At 44.9% G+C, this 20,000-nt stretch overlaps 1 protein-coding gene across 1 annotated transcript in view; it reads right to left on the reverse strand.

The window, feature by feature from the left end:
• The window catches only part of LOC130404008 (MAM domain-containing glycosylphosphatidylinositol anchor protein 1), a 132,742-nt gene that overhangs the window by 31,459 nt on the left and 81,283 nt on the right, over positions 1-20,000 (reverse strand). The window contains exons 6-10 of the mRNA XM_056608593.1: positions 9,549-9,818; positions 6,720-7,049; positions 5,257-5,556; positions 1,785-2,051; positions 79-227 (exon numbers count right to left, since the gene is read on the reverse strand). Coding sequence (XP_056464568.1) covers positions 79-227; positions 1,785-2,051; positions 5,257-5,556; positions 6,720-7,049; positions 9,549-9,818 — 1,316 coding nt within the window. The remainder of the gene's footprint in view (positions 1-78; positions 228-1,784; positions 2,052-5,256; positions 5,557-6,719; positions 7,050-9,548; positions 9,819-20,000) is intronic.

Genomic DNA, 20,000 nt, shown 5'->3' on the forward strand with positions numbered 1-20,000 from the left:
TGTGCATCTGGATTGCATGTCTGTATGTATGTATGCGTGTGTGCGTGCGTGCGTGCGTGCGTGCGTGCGTGTGTGTACCTTGCGGACGTTGATCCAGTAGCCTATGATGCGGTCGGTGGCCTCCGGGTCCCTCTGAGTCCACTGCAGGTTGAAGGAGTAGTTGTTCCCTTTCAGGATGCGGATGGGGTTTGGCGTGTCGAAGTAGAACTCAGCATCATACGGCCTCGCTGGGAAGGGAGGGCAGAGGAAGGGAGACAATGAGGGTGGTGACTAAGAGCAGGGAGGCATAGAGAGAGAAAGAATGAGGAAATTAATGACGGGGGGAGAGAGAGTGGGGAGGGTGAGGGAGAGTGCACGGGAGGAAGGCAGAAGAAAAAGACAATAGAGGAGAGAGGATACTTTAGACGGAGGAAGAGAGAGGAAAAGAAAGAGAGCGGGGAGAGAAAGAGTGAAAAAGGGAGAGAGGGGAGAGAGAACATAGGACAAAGCAGGAGATAGAGCATGATAAAAAGAGCAAAGGACAGAGCATCATAGAGATGATCGAAGAGACCAAGGGACAGAAGAGCAGCGAGAGAGAGAGAGAGAGAGAGAGAGAGAGAGAGAGAGCGAGAGAGAGAGCTGCGAGAGAGAGAGAGAGAGAGAGAGAGAGAGAGAGAGAGAGAGAGAGAGAGAGACAGAGACAGAGAGAGTGAGTTATGGATTCAAACTAAAATCACGAAATTTGGCAGCGATAAATAAGACTATCTTTTCCTGGATCCATCCAGGGTTAGAATTAATTCATGAATAATTTGGAAGAAGATAACTGATTACAAACATCTATAGAAACATCATTGATTGATCTGTATTCAATCCAAGTGATTTTGGGAATGCTCAAAATGAGAAGAGAAAAACTTTGAAAAGAGAGAGAGGGAGAATTAAAGAGAGAGAGAGAGAGAGAGAGAGAGAGAGAGAGAGAGAGAGAGAGAGAGAGAGAGAGAGAGAGAGAGAGAGAGAGAGAGAGAGAGAGTCGTGTGAGTCCTGATTGTACTCAGGCTGTGTTTTGAACCCTGTAGCTACTCTGCACTCTGGCCAGTTGGTTTCCTTTATATAAAGAAATCACACTTTGTGCAGCACTTTATTTCAATTTCATTGTATGCTTTGTGCTAAGCCTCGGTTATAAATTGCTTTGGATTAAAATGTCTGCTTAGTGACTGAATGCAAATGTTCACTCCTAATAGCCCTTTGGACTACTTTTCAAACTAAATAATTACTTACTATCCAACGATCAGACTCATTTAATATATGAATGAATATATAAAATGCGATTTCCCGAATTTCCTGTTCGAGCTTGTACTATCGTCTCAATCAACCAAACAAATTGATCAAATCAAAAACGGACGAATCGCACTGCAGAGTCCGAACATCCAACATCATCATACTCTTCGTAGCATATCCGACTGAGTGCCTCTTCCCTCCGGTGAGCCGCTATGGGTGTGGCTGGGGAGAGAGGGTCCGCCCCCTCCACCATTTAGGGGCTCAGTGAGTGGCTCAGGTGGTAGGTACCTGCGTCGGGGTAGGAGCTTCCTTTCGCTCCTAACTAGTCAATGCTGATTGGATACGGTTGAGGCGGGATATGACGTGAGGACGACGTACGATTAAGGCGGGATATGACGCGAGTAGAACTCGACACAGCCACAACACATCAATAATTAACGTAATATCTATATATAATTAAATCAATTCAATATAATTGAGCGTTGCGTCACTGAGATGACGGCCCCTCTCGCCGTTGCCCCGCCACTCACCCGAGACGTCGAAGGTGCAGGCCGAGGTGCCGGCGGCGTTGCTGACGCGGCACTCGTACGAGCCGTTGTTGCTGGGCTCCAGCTTGAACTTGTACTCCGGCACGTCCTTGGGGTCCAGCGGCGGCATGCGGACCAGCTCCCCGTTGCGGTACCATCGCACGTTGGTGAGCCTCGGGGGGCTGGAGCGCAGCACCCCGCAGCGCAGCGTCACAAACTGGTAGTTCCTGGAGCGGACGTCCTGGAACACGGGGTCCAGCATGGGAGGGTCTGGGGGAGGGGAACACGTCAGATATAGCTTCAAGTACAGCAACTGTAACACTGTTTTTTTATTTTATGTAAATGTTGGTTTTATCAGTAATGTAACAAACTTTTTATTTCAGTTTTAAATATGCCACGGGCCGGAATAAACCGGTTGAACTTAACGGGACATGCTCTTTGAAACTGACAAATAGCACGGTATCGTTGACATTTCTGTTTTCCTGTTACTCCAAGCATGAGTGCACAATGATTACAGATTAAGACGTTTTTGGCAAATTAATTGAGTGTTTCTTGTATGTTAATACATGAATAATAGTAATGGAGAGGTAATTTAAGAAATAGACACTTCATCAACAGAAATTCGGTGAAAATTCAAGCGGAAGTATCACTTTTTGCTTGATTAATGTTCCTTCATTATTTGTATTTTTCTCCTGTGTACTCATTACAGGAAAAAACTATTTTCCCAGATCAGGAGAGACAGGCGACTGTATTATGAGCAACCAGAGATTCAGGAAATATTATCATTGTTGTAAATCAGGGCTTTCCACAGGGCACAGACGTGGCTGAGCCCTGTTAACCAGCTGTAATTAACCTGTCAGTCGCTATCATGTCCCCCTGTGGATGACTCGCTTGCTGGTATTACCTTTGGGTCAGCAATGATGCACTGCAGGCAAATGACATAAATCACAAGCTACACCTCACCCCCAGCTAATCATGCTCATATTAGCCACGGCGGTGCCTCCACCAGCACTGATGATAACCGGAGCCATATTGCATAGAGACCTGAGTTCCCTTGTAATTAACTTCCAATCTCTGTCACGCCTATTGCTTTAAAGAGATATGTTCTAGAAAGATCAACATTTAAAGGAGGAAGAGAGGGTAGGGTTAGATCAAATAAAAGGTAAGAATGACGGAAGGAGAGAGGGAGTGAGACAGTAATGTTTGTGAATACTAGCCTGAACTATTCAACAACCTAAATGAATTGTTTGCAGGGAGTTTCTGCTTTATCGAAAAAAACAAGATCACTTTAACAGTTTTTGTTTTGAATCTTTTGAGTATTTAAAGGTTCATGCATGCGGAAAAATATCACTGCAATTAAAAATCTGTGCATTGTTATAGTGTAAAGTGGATCTAGACAATAAAAAACGTTTATATTTCAGACAGGTTTGATCAAGGAATAAAAGTTAGGTTTAGGAAATGTAGTCAAAGTGCATTTAGACAATGTCTAAACAGTAGATTTCCACCATCCCATGCCAAGTGAATAAAAGACGAAAATGTGACACAGATCACTAGGTGATCTTTCTCAGCCTATCGTTTTTCTGGAACAAAGACCGTTTTAACCCCCGGTAACCCCCCTGAAAGGCTTTCTCTTTATCTGACCGTTGTTTTAGCCAGATCGATGTTGAAGGGGGGGTCAAAGGGCAAACCCTGTGTCTGATTAGTGTACGGGCACATCCCCTTACGCTGGAAACAGAGACCACACACATACTGATGACTTGGGAGTGACTTTGGAAAAGGAAAACAGTAGAACTTGGATAGGATTACGAGTGGAGGGAGACAAATGGAATGAGTAAGAAGGTAAGGTAAGGCAGGGAGGCGTAGGGTAAGGTTACGTGGCAGGGTAAAGAAAGGATGAAAGATTTAAGTTAAGGATGCATGGTAACCTGGTATCATGCTAACGTAACAAAACCAAGGTGAGGTAACTTACTTTAAGGAAAGGTTACCAAGGTAAGGTAAGAAATAGATATGTAAAGTAACTGGTAAGGTAAATACGATAAGGTAAGGTAACTTAGGTGAGGTAAAGAGGAATCGGTAAATTAAGATAAAGTATAGTGCGGTAAGTCAGTTAACTGGAACGGCAATCTGGCTTAGGTATGATCAGTGAGGTGAGGTAAATTAGAATAGGGATAAGGTAAGGTAATGAGGTAAGAACCGGTGAAATGCAAATATGGTAAGGTAGAAAAGGTACGGTTGGATAAGCTGAAGTTGCTAACGTTGAGCTGAGGAAAGGTAATGTCAGGATTGGTTTTGCCGCTTTAGTGGTGAAGCTTGGTGTTCTTTATTTACTATACTGTGTTAGCATTATGTTGCTTGCTGCACAGGCTGCTTGTGCTTTCTTTGACAGCACAAGCAACATTTGCACCTAGACAGAAATTGACTAAAATAAGTCCTTATTTGCTGTCCGGCTGACGGGAGAAAGACTGGTTTGTATCCATGTTTAGCAGCGTTTTTGGAGGCTGATTGCAGGGGAATCAACCCAACAGGAATGCATACTATTGGGGGAATCCGGTCGGTAGATAAAATCTGCTAAATTATGGAGCTAACATCATGAAAACACATCCATCCGTAAGCGTCAGCCTCGGGAAATATCAGGAAAGGAACCCTAATGAAATAAACAAACGCAACATTTTAGAAATTAGAAAAAAACGCTGGCGCAGTAAGTAAAATGGGTGAGTTTTTCTTCTTCTCTTCAACACAAAATCATTGATTTCACTCAATCAGGGAAATTAAGCTGCAACAGTGTACTCAACCACATGAAGCATTGCTATGTCTGTGGGCCAATGCGCTCCACGAATACAAAACTGTACACGTATCCACTTTTTAATAAAGTGGAGTTTCACTGGGTATGTGTTTGTAGTTATGCCAGTTATATTACATTGGAACGATTCCAAGGCTTTGGCAAAAGGTAGGGGGCTTGGAATTCAAGTCAATGCTTTATTCTCTTTCTACTGGTGTAGTATTGTGTGTAGCGACTCTGACCGGAGTATAAGCCCAAGCAAAGGTAAAAACTGCAAAAAGACTGATGTAGTAAGGAGAGTACAATCTATAGTTCTAATATATATTCCTAAAATGAATGGTTGGGTAAAGCAGTATGAGTAAAGCAGTAAGAATAAGAGTGCAGACGAGATAATACAAATGTTATATTGAGGATATCGACTTTTATCTAAAGCAACTTAAGAGTTTTTCGTTAGAAACATTAATGACAAAAAAAAACGATCCAACGAACATTGGATTTGAAGCGAGGGCCTTTAGGGATTGACTCCCACCCTGACCACTGCACTACTGGTCTTGGCCGCTCTTTGTACACCTCTATCACCGTAGTCACCTGCAGATTGCAGTGATACCCGTCTGGGATGAATAAAATCTGTTCTCATCTCGTTTTATGGCGCCCCACTCGGCGGACCAACCCCCGTGCCACCGACTCCGTACTCACACTGCACGTTGAGCTGCACCTGCGCCTCGCGGCGCTTGATGTTCAGGCCGTTGTAGGGCGCCGTCTGGCAGCGGTACGGCCCCATCATGTCGCGGCTGATGTTGGCGAGCCGCAGCCGGCCGTCCCGCGTCTCCACCACCGCCTGCCCCGACGGCATCAGCTGGTCCTTGTCCACCCGGGACCAGAGGATGGGGGGCCGGGGCTTGCCGTCCGCCACCAGGCACACCAACTCCGCGCTGCCCCCCTCCCTGGCGCTGACCACCTGGCCCCCAGGGGGCACCACCAGCACCGGGGGGATGACTGGGGGGGGGGGGGGGGGGGCGGGAGAGGAGGGGCAGAGAGAGGGTGCAGGAGGGGGAGCGAGTGAGAGAGAGGGAAAGAGTTAAGTGTCAGATATAGGGATGGATAGTTGTGGGGTGACAGGAGATAAAGGAAAAGTCAAGGAATCACCATAAAAAATCACAACCATAATGTGTTATTCCTTTGAATGGCTTACGGTAATGCGGCCTATGAACCCTTTGCATTCCTTTGTAACTGTGATTAAAGGCTAAACAAATACAATTGACTTGATGCTAAATCTTTTTTGCCATTTGCGGCCCCAAGTCATTCTCACAAATTGTAGCACAATCGAGGAGTGAAGTTTGAAAATAAGTAGGTTGACTGAAGCATTTCTCCCTACGTGTTCATGTTCATTAATTCATGACACAGTGCCCTTCACCAGTGGTAAGATCACTGCTTTGCTCAATAATGTATACTGTAACCTGATTAACATATTAAGAACTGCCAGTTGGCCATTCAGTAGAACACACGATAAACACACGCTGAGCAGCCCAGTATATCATCTAAAACAAGGACACACAGAGTCCACATAGAGGGTGGAAGTGAAATTGTAATCAGTATAAAATGAAAGTGGGTTGACAACACAAAGAGACGTAGAGAGAGAGAGAGAGAGAGAGAGAGAGAGAGAGAGAGAGAGAGAGAGAGAGAGAGAGAGAGAGAGAGAGAGAGAGAGATGGGGATGCCCGAAGGTATAAGAGAGTAAAGTGGAACAGCTGCTGGGGTTAACAAGTTGAATTTCACGGGGCGTTGACACATATCTAGAGAAACTTAAATAAACGGCTGCTTAATGACCCCCATCAGGTTTAAACACAGATAGAACCATATTGACGTGTGTGTGTGTGTATATGTGTGTGTGTGTGTTAGATGTCTGAGTGCTTTGGTGCTAAACAAACAAACCTTGCATCATTCATTGACCAGCATTTACATTTGGAGATAGTTCTATTTGTAATCGAGTTCACCGTTTTAGCTTAACTTTAAACCGACACATATTTCTGACCTTCTTCTTCTTGGTTCTCTATTTTAATTATTGAGTCCACCAGGTTGTTCTCCACCAACCGACTCCAGTGTCACCGCTGTGCCACAGGGCCTTGTGAGAGCGGACGGTCGCTCCACGGAGCCCTCACCGCTGCTCTGGGTGACGTTGACGTCCACGCGGAGCTCCTGCACCCTGCTCCCGGGGAAGCTGGCCACGCAGCTGTAGGTGGCCAGGTCGCGGAACTTCATGTCCACGATCTCCAGGCTGCTGGTGCCGGGCGCCATGTCCGGGTCGCTGCGCAGCAGGATCAGGGTCTCCGTGTTGAAGACGGCGGCGCCGTTCTTGTACCAGGTGTAGTTGACCTTGTCCTGAGGGGTGGCGTCCACGTGGCAGGACAGCTTGAGGTCGCGACCCATCTGGATGCTCTCGCTGTCCTTGTTGGAGTCGGGCGTGATCTGGAAGGTCAGGTTGCTCATCGCTGGTGGTGGGAGGAGAGAGGGGAGGGAGGTGAGGGTGAAGGTGGTGACGTGAAGGTGATGGAATGGAGGAGGTCAAGGTGATAGTGGGGGTAGTGATGGTGGTGGAGGTGGAGAAGGTTAAGGTGATAGTGGGGGTAGTGATGGTGGTGGAGGTGGAGAAGGTTAAGGTGATAGTGGGGGTAGTGATGGTGGTGGAGGTGGAGAAGGTTAAGGTGATAGTGGAGGTAGTGATGGTGGTGGAGGTGGAGAAGGTTAAGGTGATAGTGGGGATAGTGATGGTGGTGGAGGTGGAGAAGGTTAAGGTGATAGTGGAGGTGGTGATGGTGATGAAGGTGGAGAAGGTTAAGGTGATAGTGGAGGTAGTGATGGTGGTGGAGGTGGTGAAGGTTAAGGTGATAGTGGAGGTAGTGATGGAGATGAAGGTTGTGAAGGTTAAGGTGATAGGGGGGGAAGTGACGGTGGTGGAGGTGGTGAGGGTGTTGATGGAGGTGAGGGTGGAGGTAGACATGAAGGTGATGGAATGGAGAAAGTTAGGATGATCGTGGGGGTAGTGATGGTAGTGGGGGTGGTGATGGAGGTGAGGGTGGAGGTCATGGAATGCAGATGATTGATGTGGTAGTGGTGGTGTTGGCGACGGTGGTGGTTGTGTTAATGGGGAGATGGAGGAGATGGGGGGTATTGAGGAGATGGTGGTGGTGGTGGAAGAAGTGGCAGTGAGGGTGGTGATGATGATGGAGTTGGGGGGAGGGGTGATGGTGGAGGAAGTAGAGGTGGTGGTGGGTGTGAATTTATAGTGGGAAAAAGAAAGAAGGGATCTATGTTTAGTTAATTGACAGAGATAGATGGTCGGGTGTTGACCGAAGTCAAAGGATTAGTCCTTGGACACCAGGGGAAGAGAAACCTTGGTTGAAAAACACAGTTCCGTGTCGGGAGAAATTGTGCAAAACACAATCTCTGTAACAGGGGAACGCATAGACCTGACATATTTCTTTGAAAAAACATAAAGAAGCGAGGAATAAAAAAACATTAGAATACAGCAAAGCAGGAAAAGAATGAGATGGACGGATGGAGAACAACAATAGGATGATTGTGGGGAATAACAAAATCAAGGACACAATGTAACACTTAGGCTGTCGCATTCAATTTACACCCCGGCTCCCCGTAGACCTCTGTTCTGAATACCAAACAAACCCACTCCATCCCCACGAGACAGGTGCGAGGAGGAGAGGAAAGCTTGATTTAAACTCCTTTGGAGCTTGTTAACTGGTTGCTCAGGTGCAGCCAGGGCTCTTCATGTGCATAATGTGTTTTCATGTTCTATATGTGTGAGAAGAGAAGAACTAAAACGGAGCGAGACAGAGAGTAATCTGTGTGGGTTCCTGCAGGGAGTATCTGTGAGAGGGAGTGTGTGTGTGTGTGTGTGTGTGTGTGTGTGTGTGTGTGTGTGTGTGTGTGTGTGTGTGTGTGTGTGTGTGTGTGTGTGTGTGTGTGTGTGTGTGTGTGTGTGTGTGTGTGTGTGTTTGCGCTGCGGCCAGACAAGTTCATGTGCTCGGGTTCACCAGTGTATATGTGCCAACAAAATGGTAACACTTGCACGGAGCCTGCAACAGAGCATGTGTGAGTGTGCATGCTTGTTTATGTGTGTGTAGGTGTGTGTGTTTGAGTGTGTGCTTGTGCGTTGATGCATTTATGAGTGTGAATATCCGTGATTATTGTGTGTCTGTGAGGGTCTTTGCGTTTGTGTTTGCCTTTGCCTGTGCACATGCGTGTCTATGTGTGCGTGCACATGAGCCTACATATCTTTGGGTGTGTGTGTGTGTGTTTCCCTCACCGACTCCCCACCTGTGTCAGTGTGACAGTGTGTTCAGGCCCATTAAGCTTACAGCAGAAAGCCATCCACCATACGCTCGCTGCACTGTTAACTAACACAAGAGGCTGTTTGCTAATTGCTTCCACTCCAGTATAACTAATTGGAGTGAATAAAGATGATTAAAAGGGCTAAAAATAGCCGTCGGGGCCGAGAAGTGGAAACGCTTTTGTTTCAGCAGCACGCAAAATTATGTTGAAGAGAACATTCTTTTTTTGCTACTCAAAACCCAAAGACACCATGTCATAGCAGGTAGACATGCTTATAGAATACGTGTGCAAATGAGCATGGATGTTAATTAATGTACCGTGAAAAACGTTGACGCAAACACTGAAAGCCCACACATGAACAAACGTGTGGGAATGGACCACTCAGTCAGTATGTAGTGTAAGCAGGTCATGGCAGGGTTTGAAACATGCATTCAGAGACAACAAACTCATACCACACACACACACACACGCACGCACGCACGCACGCACGCACGCACGCACGCACGCACGCACGCACGCACACACACACACATAGGGCACACACACATAGGGCACACACATAAAAACATACACACACATTGAGACACCCCACTCCAACACACACACAAAGCTCTTCTCCTCCCCCCCCCCCCCCGGCTTACAGCGGACCACCAGGTTGACGTTGCGGCGGGCGGGGTTCCCCACGTTGTTGACCGCCGTGCAGTTGTAGAAGCCGGCGTCGGCGGGGGTGACGGCGCGCAGCACCAGGGCGCTGCCCCGCACCTGGGCGCTGAGCGGCAGGGCGCCCGGGTAGCGGGACCAGGTGACGGTGGGCCGGGGGAAGCCCGATATCACCTCGCAGTTCATGGTGACGTCGCGCCCGGGGTCCACCACCAGGGTCTCGTTGACGGACAGCCGCAGGGCCGGGGCGGCTGGAGGGGGGGGGGGGGGGGTACAGGGACTCACATTTAGTCTTTCGCGAGAAACATGGAAAACATAGGCAAAATGTTTGAGGCGAGCGAAGAATCACAGCCCGCCTGCATTCCTGCTCGCTGTGCTCTTGGATTCACCGTTCTGAACCAGGACTTTAAGGAGTGTGTGAAGGGTGAGGAGGCCTCTTACCTCCTAAGAGGCCTGTACGAGGGTTAGGCTGCGGACATTTGCAGTCGAAACCCAGAACCTTTCAGCAGGGATCCCCCAAACCGCGAACGAGGCAATCCTTGCTGTTTGTTGTTTGTTGTTGTGTTGGTCACGCGAAGCACAGCTGACATCTTAGGACCTTGGTCTTTGAGAGCTTAAGGCCACTTTTGAAAATTTAAATGGTTCATCTATGTCAATCTTGAGACTTCATTGATGTACGTGCACTGCTTTTGTATTTCAATTTTGTGTTTGAAAATAATCTGGTGTACTCCAACCTAAGGATGTGTCTCTATTTAGTTCAGTTGGAGTTGTTGACAGAGTTAAGAATTCATCAGACCTTATCTTTTCTCTTCCATTGTTCTGATTCACTTTTGCTGAGGTCCTCTAAAAATGTATAAATGAATGTGGGATGACCGTTGTACGGAAACAACTTTAAACCTTAATCCGTATTTTGCTCCTAAATACTCCTCAAAACCACTCAGAGCGGAGCATGTCCAATTGAGCCCCTGGCAAAGTCGATATCATTTCAAAGTACTGGTCTACTGCTGTGCGTAGAATTGAATAGGTGTACTCCCCCCCCTCCCCCTCCCTCCACACACACACACACACACACACACACACACACACACACACACACACACACACACACACACACACACACACACACACACACACACACACACACACACACACACACACAATCACACACCATAAGATATATACCTTATCTCCAAGCCAAACAGCAGGCAGGGTTATTCTATTACAGTGGTCTGTGCAAAAATAGTTCATTTCTATGTGTTTGCAATTACTGTATTGTGCCTGTGTGTTAGGCACAATACAGTAATTGTGTACAGTATGAGATTTAGTAAAACGTGTTTAGCCTCAGAGTTCCACAAAGGAAAGGTGTATTATGTGTGTTATCCCCACGGTTACGACCTACGTCAACACACGACCATCAACGTCAACTCCACACATCCACACACGACTCGCCACCATTGTGCCTTCGACGTGACGTCAAAGACATTTCTAAAAGGGCCTTCAACGTCACAAAAACAACACCACCTGCGTTTGAAGCAGAGTGGAACATTCACAAACCGGAACGTTCAAATACTGGTAAAGGTCTGGCAAAAATATAGGATTTTAATACTATTTTACCAAATGATATACTAATTTAAGCAACACTGGAAATTAGGTGTAGACTGAGTGTGTGTTTTTAGACTATTTTCTGTGTAAATCAGAATATTCATATTGTATGCAAGTGGAGTTCTGAGTATATCTGTGTGTGTGTGTGTGTGTGCGTTTGGTGTGTGTGTGTGTGTGTGTGTGTGTGTGTGTGTGTGTGTGTGTGTGTGTGTGTGTGTGTGTGTGTGTGTGTGTGTGTGTGTGTGTGTGTGTGTGTGTGTGTGTGTGTGTATGTTTAACGCAGTCATCCATTACACCCTGGCCTTATCCATCTCAGTATTCCGTTGCACATTAATAGCCAAACACTGACGGGAAGTTCATTTCCCTGGCAACTCTTTGTTATTCAATCTCCTCTGAAGCAATCTTCTCATAAAAGACATTAGAGGAAAACTACAGAATGACCTAAAACAGAACTGCAGATGCAACATTGAAACAACAATGCAGCGCAGGATTAACATCGATCCAAGGCCGAGCACTTCTGAAATCAGAAAAATATGAAGAATGAGCAGAGGACGAGGCTGGGGGGGGGTGGGGGATTAAACGAAAGAGAGGAAAAGAGGAGGCGGAAAGTAACGAATACACACAAATACACACACACACACACACACGCATATGCTGATGCCTGCATGCACACACACATACACAATAAAACTAAAACAAAGACAGTATAAATCCACATTTACACAGAAACGATTAAAATGCAAAGAAAAAAAAACACATGCACCCCACACACAAACACACACACACACACACACACACACTAGACACATAAATCTGATTTACAGAGAAACAACTCAAACACTTATTTGATCCATAATACATTGTGTCAACTTGCTTCACATCTGGTACAGCAGGTGATGTGTTTACTCCCTATAATAGAAACAGAAGGAGTATTCACACCCTGCTGACAGAACAGGTCAAGCTTTTTCTGTCTTGTCTTGGCGAGGATTTGCCGTATAACATATAAGAGTTCTATCTATAGGTTGATTGCTACGGGTACCAAGGTCAAACCAGTTACCTTGAGTGTGACAGCGTGTTATTAAACTATCCAAGTAAACTTTTCCCGTAGCTTCTGCAGTCATGTCATATGGCTCTGTTGGGCTTGAATTGTAACCGATTGTAAAACTCACCCCTTCTTTAAACGCAATATAATAATAATGGGATATGAAATAATGACCTCTACTCTTCATCCAGCGACTATTTACATATTTATTTTGACAATGGCTGAATGAATGAATACAAATCTATGCAGACACTGAACTTAGCTTTGAGTCAATCAAAACTCGATCTGAACATTGTTGCATCTGTATGTGTGTGTGAGGGGGTGCTGTGCGTATCTCTGGCGTGCAGCTTTCCAATAGAAATGATATGTTTACAGAGAATAGAAATGGGTTCATTCCCGATGCTCAAACTCCAAAACCAGGAGCAGAATGTTTTAATTTACCAACCTGAGAGAACATGAATCCTCCAAAATAGTGAGACTCAAATTCATTACTCTAATAGACATTCTGTACAACAAGCTCTTCTCTAATCCCCCGCTTCAACAGATTGCTTTCACAGAAATGAGAGTGAAATAAGGGGAAGCCTCAGAGATGTAGCGCAACAAGGCTCGGTTATTCATTCAGCGCATGTGGCTGAACTTATATATCTGCTCGGGAACACTCGTAGCATCTCTGTCTGTTAGCATCTCGCGCTGACGGCGATTGGGCTGACAATGAATGTAAATGGTGTCGCAACGGCAATCAGCCAACAAAACAGCACTGTCCACTCCAATTCTATCACATTAGAAAACACACAACCACTTAGACACAGTCACAAAACTTGCACACACATGAATACATACACGCACACAGACACACACACGCACACAGACACACACACACAAACACAAAGAGACACACAAACACAAACGCACATCAACTCGCATGCTCCCAAACAGACATCGCCCCAACACATACAAACACACACACACACACACACACACACGCGCGCGCACACACACACACACACACACACACACACACACACACACACACACACACACACACACACACACACACACACACACACACACACACCGTACACACACACACACACACACACACACACACACACACACACACACACACACACACACACACACACACACACACACACACACACACACACACACACCACTTAAGAATTCCCCCAGGCGTCTTCAGAGTCAACAACACTTGATTCTGCAGAAAATAAAGTACAGGAACTGGTTGGAAGAGCATGTATGAGGTTGGGGTCGGGTTAGATTCTGAATTCTAGTTTTAATTTCCTGCTAAAGCGTGGGTGTTGGGAACCACAGGATAAAGCCTACTTTTTCATCCAAAGTAATGTGATTAATGTGTACCACAGAGCTTTACTGCCAGGTAAACAAGCATGTCGCCTTCTAACCCCCCTCCTCTCTCTCCCACACCCTCTCGCTTGAGCTCACTCTTCTGTCTCTTCCTGCTCGTTCTGTGTATCATGTCGTTTCACTCTATGTTGACCACAGTACACCCCTGTTCCTATGAGGAGACCTCTGACTACCCTGCTGGGATGGGCGCACGGGCCTTGGTAGGAGGAAGGAGACATAGGGCCCTATCTTGCATCCAACGCAATTGACTTTCTACACTGACGCATATCTTGCTAGTTTGCAACTGGCGCAGAGCGTTCTTTTCCCTCCACCGCCACGCATCGGTAAATTAGGAAAGGATCTTGCGCCCCGAGGGGCGGTTCGGCGAAAGGAGGAGGCGTGTTCTAGCGCAAAAGTTCCCTGGTGCTATTTCGCAGTTTCAGAAAACAATTCCGCCACAAACCAGGAAATACCTGGTTTAAAGACAGTGGCGCGTTGTTCAGATGCTATTTTAAGGGCGCATGCATAATGTTGCTTGTGCACCTCGTGCATACACTTTGCTTCTCTCATCTACCTAGCCATACATTCTTGGTAAATTATTTGGGAAAGAACAGCGGAAACAGCAGTAATAAGTTGTACTTTTAAATCAATGCATCTGCAAACACCGTACAGCAAACACATATTTTCATATATCGTGTACAAGCCCATAACTTTTAGGATTGATGAGTATTTGATCGTGAGGAAACATTGATTTACCGCAAGTGAGTGTTAAAAAGAATGAATGAATGCGGGCGCGCGTGTGTATGTGTAAAAAAATTAATGAATGCGGGCGCGCTTGTGTGCATCCATCTGTTTAAACACACGCAAACTAAACACGTAACGCATAATACAGTCCATGGCAATGTATTTTTAACGGGGGGAAACATGCATATCAGGAACACAAGTCGATAACAATAATGCATCCAATACTGGTTAGAGACGACGTTTGTTAATGTATTGCGTGTATCATTAAATAGATTAGTTACAGCATTTCTTATGTGTTATGTGTTAAGTTTTCTTTGCAGAAATTTTTTTGAGGACTCAGTGTTCTGAAGTTGTGGAAGAAAACGCTATTCCATGTGTGAATAAGGCCATATTATTCGGCCATAAACGGAGCCATTTTTTGTTAAAAATTCATGTAGTCCTGCATCTGTCTCATCGGAGACTGCAAACGCGCTGTCAAAATATCAACTCGTCAGATTAAAATGCGCTCATGGCTCTTAAAGGAGTTTGGAGATGACACTCTCATTGGTTTATTGCACGTTAAGCCCAAACCACACCTACGGGTAATTAGGCTACTTCAGACCAACTCTTTTTAGATATGCGTCGGGCGCAAGAGTCATTTATCCGCCGGTAAAATAGCCGGTAACCGCCTAAAAGGTACTTGCGTTTGGCGCTTCTCACTTGTGTTTCAGACCGTCAAAATAGGGCCCTTAGTGGGGGAGAGAGGAACACAAGAGTTTCTGTCTGGTATATTTTGGCGGAGGTGCTGACAGAATGAGGATATGCTTGAGCTGGTAGTAGACCTCCAAAAGGTTGCTGGTTGTATTCCAGGGACTCACTGGTAAAGATTGGGTTCTATGATAAAACTGTGCACTATTATGTGCTGAGGTATAGCGAGGGCTAAACTAGCGTGGCCGTGCTTTAGAAAACGGGGGTGATGAATTCTATGGTTAACGGCCCAGTTTTAGTACTTGTATACATAATGAATCCATCAGTAGTCATCGTTTTATCGACCGAACATCTGGTGGTTCCAAACCCCTTTCATAGCCCCTTTGGAACAGGGCTAGCCTGCAAGGTCAATGGACTCCTTTATGCATCTTATTGGCTGTTGTGATCAGGGCTCCATTAAGTGCGTCCCCATAAAATATTAGAAGCAGCATTCTATTACCAGAAGTCACACATTGACAGAAAACAGTGTGTTTGTTAATGGGTAGCCATATACAAAGGTTTTCAAAGAGTTCTTACATATTTGAGGATGCACACTTTGAATGAGTTGTACCTTGAGCAAACCCCTTTAAAAACGTACAAAGAAAGCCCCAGACACTTGGAGCACCAGATGAGGCAAGGCCATTGCAAATAAGGAGCACAGGATTATATTATGAACTTGAAGGATTGATGCAATAACAAGTGCTACTCTCTGCACACTCATCCACACAGACGCTGGCCTTGACGCTCTCTCCTTTAATATCACTTTGCTCCTGCAATTGTTTACACTTGAACTACAGCCGCCTGTGTGCCTGTTTTTTTAGACACTGCAAGGTTAGTCTCCCTAAAAAATTTAAATCGACTAAACTAGAAAAACAACATATCGTATTTGAACCTAGAACTGAAATTCAAGTTCTGTAGCATCCACAAATATCCCTATGAATTGCTTAATGTTAACAACAATTTATCGTAGGCTATACTGTATACGATGAGAAATATTGTAATTTTCTTCGGCTACAGTTCTTCTTCTTTTTTGAGGCACTCTTAAAAATCCAATATGAGAAATCAGTAGCCATACTTTATGACCTCAACAAGCTATAAAGGCTCTGTTATGGAGTGTGGGATGACTCAATGGTACTCAACCTTAGCAGTACACCCGTTGTCCACAGGCCCTCCTCTCACTACAAAGATGGATAAAGACCAAGATGTATGTTTTTTTTCTGATGGCCAACATCTCCAAATCAAGGTTATGAACATTGAACATTGGTTATTTTAATGCTCTCTAACTTCATGAGAAATAAGCAGTAGGTTGGCGATTGATGACAGTTTTAAATATAAATTTGCCTGTAAATATTTTTAATAAATGACTTATTAGAAGAGATAGCTTGTCTATTCTATGAAGTATGCAGTTCTGTAGTTGTGCAGAAGAATGCTTACAAACCGTTTGCAAATGTGCGAATCGCATACAGATCTCCCTAGCTTACTGTTGTCATATTTGTCAGTGATGTCCAGTATGCCATTTGGCTAACTGTGAAGGTTGCCTGTATGAAAGCCTGTGTTTGTAGCATTCGTCTGTCAGACAGCTATGTCAAAGCTGTATCAGGTGAAGTGAGGTGAAGTAAAGTGAGATTAGATACAATAATTATAGACAAAACTGCAGTGGTCCTACAGGGGAAACTCGTGATAAGTATACTGGGGAAAATTGCATTAATTGTACTGATGTGTTTCTGCTGTAGAGGCCAAGAAAACAGGAAAAAATTAAAATCATTATTATATGAATGAACTCTGAAACTGTTTGTTTTACTCTAAGCCGAAACAAGACTCAAACGTCTGATTCATTTTAAGCCAATATTTTCCGATAGTTTGTGAAGAATTTAGTCAAGCCTCGAGGCTTCGTCAATAGTGTCACACAGAGAGGATCTATCCAAAGAACTGCATCATTATGGCATATTTTAAGACTAGCAACTGTGTAAAATTGCCAGACGGCACCTGAATACACTGTATGAATCATATTTTATCGACTGGGGAGCTGAAGTCGACAGCTTACAGCTTGACAGGTGGAGCAGAAGATTACAACTCTTCAGGATCACAGAGGACGTCAACACGCTAACTGCTTACACGGTAACACGTTAGAAGCTAAGATGCATTATAGATAGATAGATAGATAGATAGATAGATAGATAGATAGATAGATAGATAGATAGATAGATAGATAGATAGATAGATAGATAGATAGATAGATAGATAGATAGATAGATAGATAGCTAAAGAAAGATGGATAAATGGATAGATAGATGAATAGATATATGGAGTACTCTTTATGTCCCCAAAGGGACATTGAAGTGTTGCAGTGCAAATTTAGCAATAAATGACGAATAATTTACAAAAACACACACACTGAGGTAGGTAAAAAGAAACAACACAGAATTAAAAAATATGTAAAAATACAAATACTACACTACATAATACACTAGCTATAAAATATAATGAAAAGGTATTGATTTTCTTAACTTCAAGGCAGGATATTCTATTGATATACTGTACAATGTGCATTAATGTGCATTACGCATTGCCACTCAGACGGGAGATATTTTCATTGGAGGTGGCTAATGCGTGGGTAGGACTGATCACCTGAAAGGGTCCTTAGTGCAGCAGGTCTGAAGGAGCCGCCAGCCGGAGCAGTGCCTGACGAGTTAGAGGTGTAGGGGGTGTGTACTGTTGTGCATTATATCCAGCAGCTTTTGCAAAAAAATTCTCCCCACAACCAACTGCATTGTTGTTTTTGTGAATTTCAGATGGTGAAAAAGTGAACGGATGTAGTAGTGCGAAAACTTTTACACATATTATGATGTGCTATTAATCAAACAGTTTATTCCAGCGTGTCTGCCAGTAAATTTGTATTATACACGTCGTTGATGAGCAGAAGTGATTTTCTTCAAGGATGCTTCAAGGAAGATGGAAGTCAAACACAAAAACTACACACATTAGCTTGTCCCTGAAATAATATAACATATTTCATCTAGTTATGCAACGCACTATTATACAATATCCTATAATATCATGTGTTGTTCTCATTGCCATAAATAACACACCAGGCCCTCCATTTATTAATTTGGGGAGCCAGATTTGCCGTTTATGCTAAAACTATATTCTCTGCAATATATTACATAATGTACAATACCTCAACAGAATTACTGTCAGCCTAATGTATGCTGGATCAGACCCAAAAAAACAAAACATTACTAAACCAACGAACTACGACCTATTCCCATCCCTGCTAATCTCACCTCACGCTCCCCCCTGCGCCTCCCCCCTTCGGCCTCACCTCCCTGGAAGACACGACCATGTTTGGAGCCAGCTCCACGCCCCTTCCTGTGGTGCTTCAATCATGCAGGCAGGGGAAGGCGGGGGATGGGGGGGCTGCTGTCGGCTAGCAGAGAGAGCAGGGCAGTGGGGCCAGGGCCGCCAGTTGGGGATTAGTAGATGGAGATCAATCAATCCTCCTGGTCCCAGCCCGGTGAGTCAGTGTGCTGGAGGCACCACCTGGCTGCTGGGGTTTGGGGTCGGGGTCTAATCTGGCAACGGCTTAGAAATAAGTTGCCGCTGCTGTCGCGTCAATAAACGGGATTGGTAAAACAATGGCCCCGTGACTTTTCTCTTGGTCTGTCCCTCAGTTCAGCTTTCTCCTCAAAATTATTTTCATTCCTTTTTTTTATTCATTCGCTGCACTCATTTATCTGTGTTTCTGTCTGTTGGGCTTGACTTATCTCTCCCTCTCTGTCTCTTTATTCTTAGTCTCGGCCCCCTCGCTCTGTCTCTGTCTCTCTCATGTGCTCTCTCTCTCTCTCTCTCTCTCTCTCTCTCTCTCTCTCTCTCTCTCTCTCTCTCTCTCTCTCTCTCTCTCTCTCTCTCTCTCTCTCTCTCTCTCTCAGTTCTCTATCTTCATCTCTCTTCCTGCTCTTATCTGTATCAACCACCTGTTTGCCCTTCTCTTCTCGTCGTTCTACCAGACTTTTGTCTGTTAATCGCTTGCTGTGCCACTCTTCTTCTTCTGCCCTCTCCTTCATCTTCTCTATATTTTCTTTACAGCTACTGTCCGGCTCCTGGCCCTGCTTGCCTCAATCCTTTTCCCATCATGCCTCACTGCATCTGGCCATCTGTTCAGGCTCTCCATTCATCACAGGAGATAGCTGGACCTCAGGCAGCCAGGTTAAAATTTAGGTGGCACCACACACACAGAAACACACACAGCAACACACACACACACACACACACACACACACACACAAACACACACACACACACACACACACACACACACACACACACACACACACACACACACACACACACACACACACACACACACACAATACATTGAAGTGCACCCATAGAAATAATACATTTTACATATTCTTATGTTTGTATGTTAGCGTGCGTGCATGTCTTTTTCATTTGTTTTGTCGTTCTTCGTGAATTGTTTTCTTTCAAACTGCATTCATACAATGTGTGTAACCATGTTTCACAATAGAAAACCATAACTTGTACAAAAAGTAAAATTACCATGATTTTAGGCCAGAGAAGGTGTGAAACCCAGAAGGATACAATGTTCTTATGCGGCTTTCAATAAGACCAAAGTATGAGCTAACACAGCCCTCCTCTAGATTTCAGCACATGTCTAGACTAAAATTTGTATCATCCTCTCCACGTTGAACAAGTTCTTCCTTTCGTTTGACTTCACTCCAAGAAACAGACTCAAATCCCTTCGTGTCGAGGGGATCTTGAGGAAGACGGAACAAGTAGCAATATATAGGTCTGCAAACGCTTCTTGTGTCACCCTCAATACAAAATGTGTTCATAGTTTCTCTAGAATGTGTACAAAGCATCGCAACAGCAGCACCTCACACCAGCCAATGTGCATGGGGTTGGGTTTTTTACTCGCTTGAAAATGCACCGA

This window comes from Gadus chalcogrammus, chromosome 14 (assembly GCF_026213295.1).
Source record: "Gadus chalcogrammus isolate NIFS_2021 chromosome 14, NIFS_Gcha_1.0, whole genome shotgun sequence".
Classification (NCBI taxonomy): Eukaryota; Metazoa; Chordata; class Actinopteri; order Gadiformes; family Gadidae; genus Gadus; species Gadus chalcogrammus.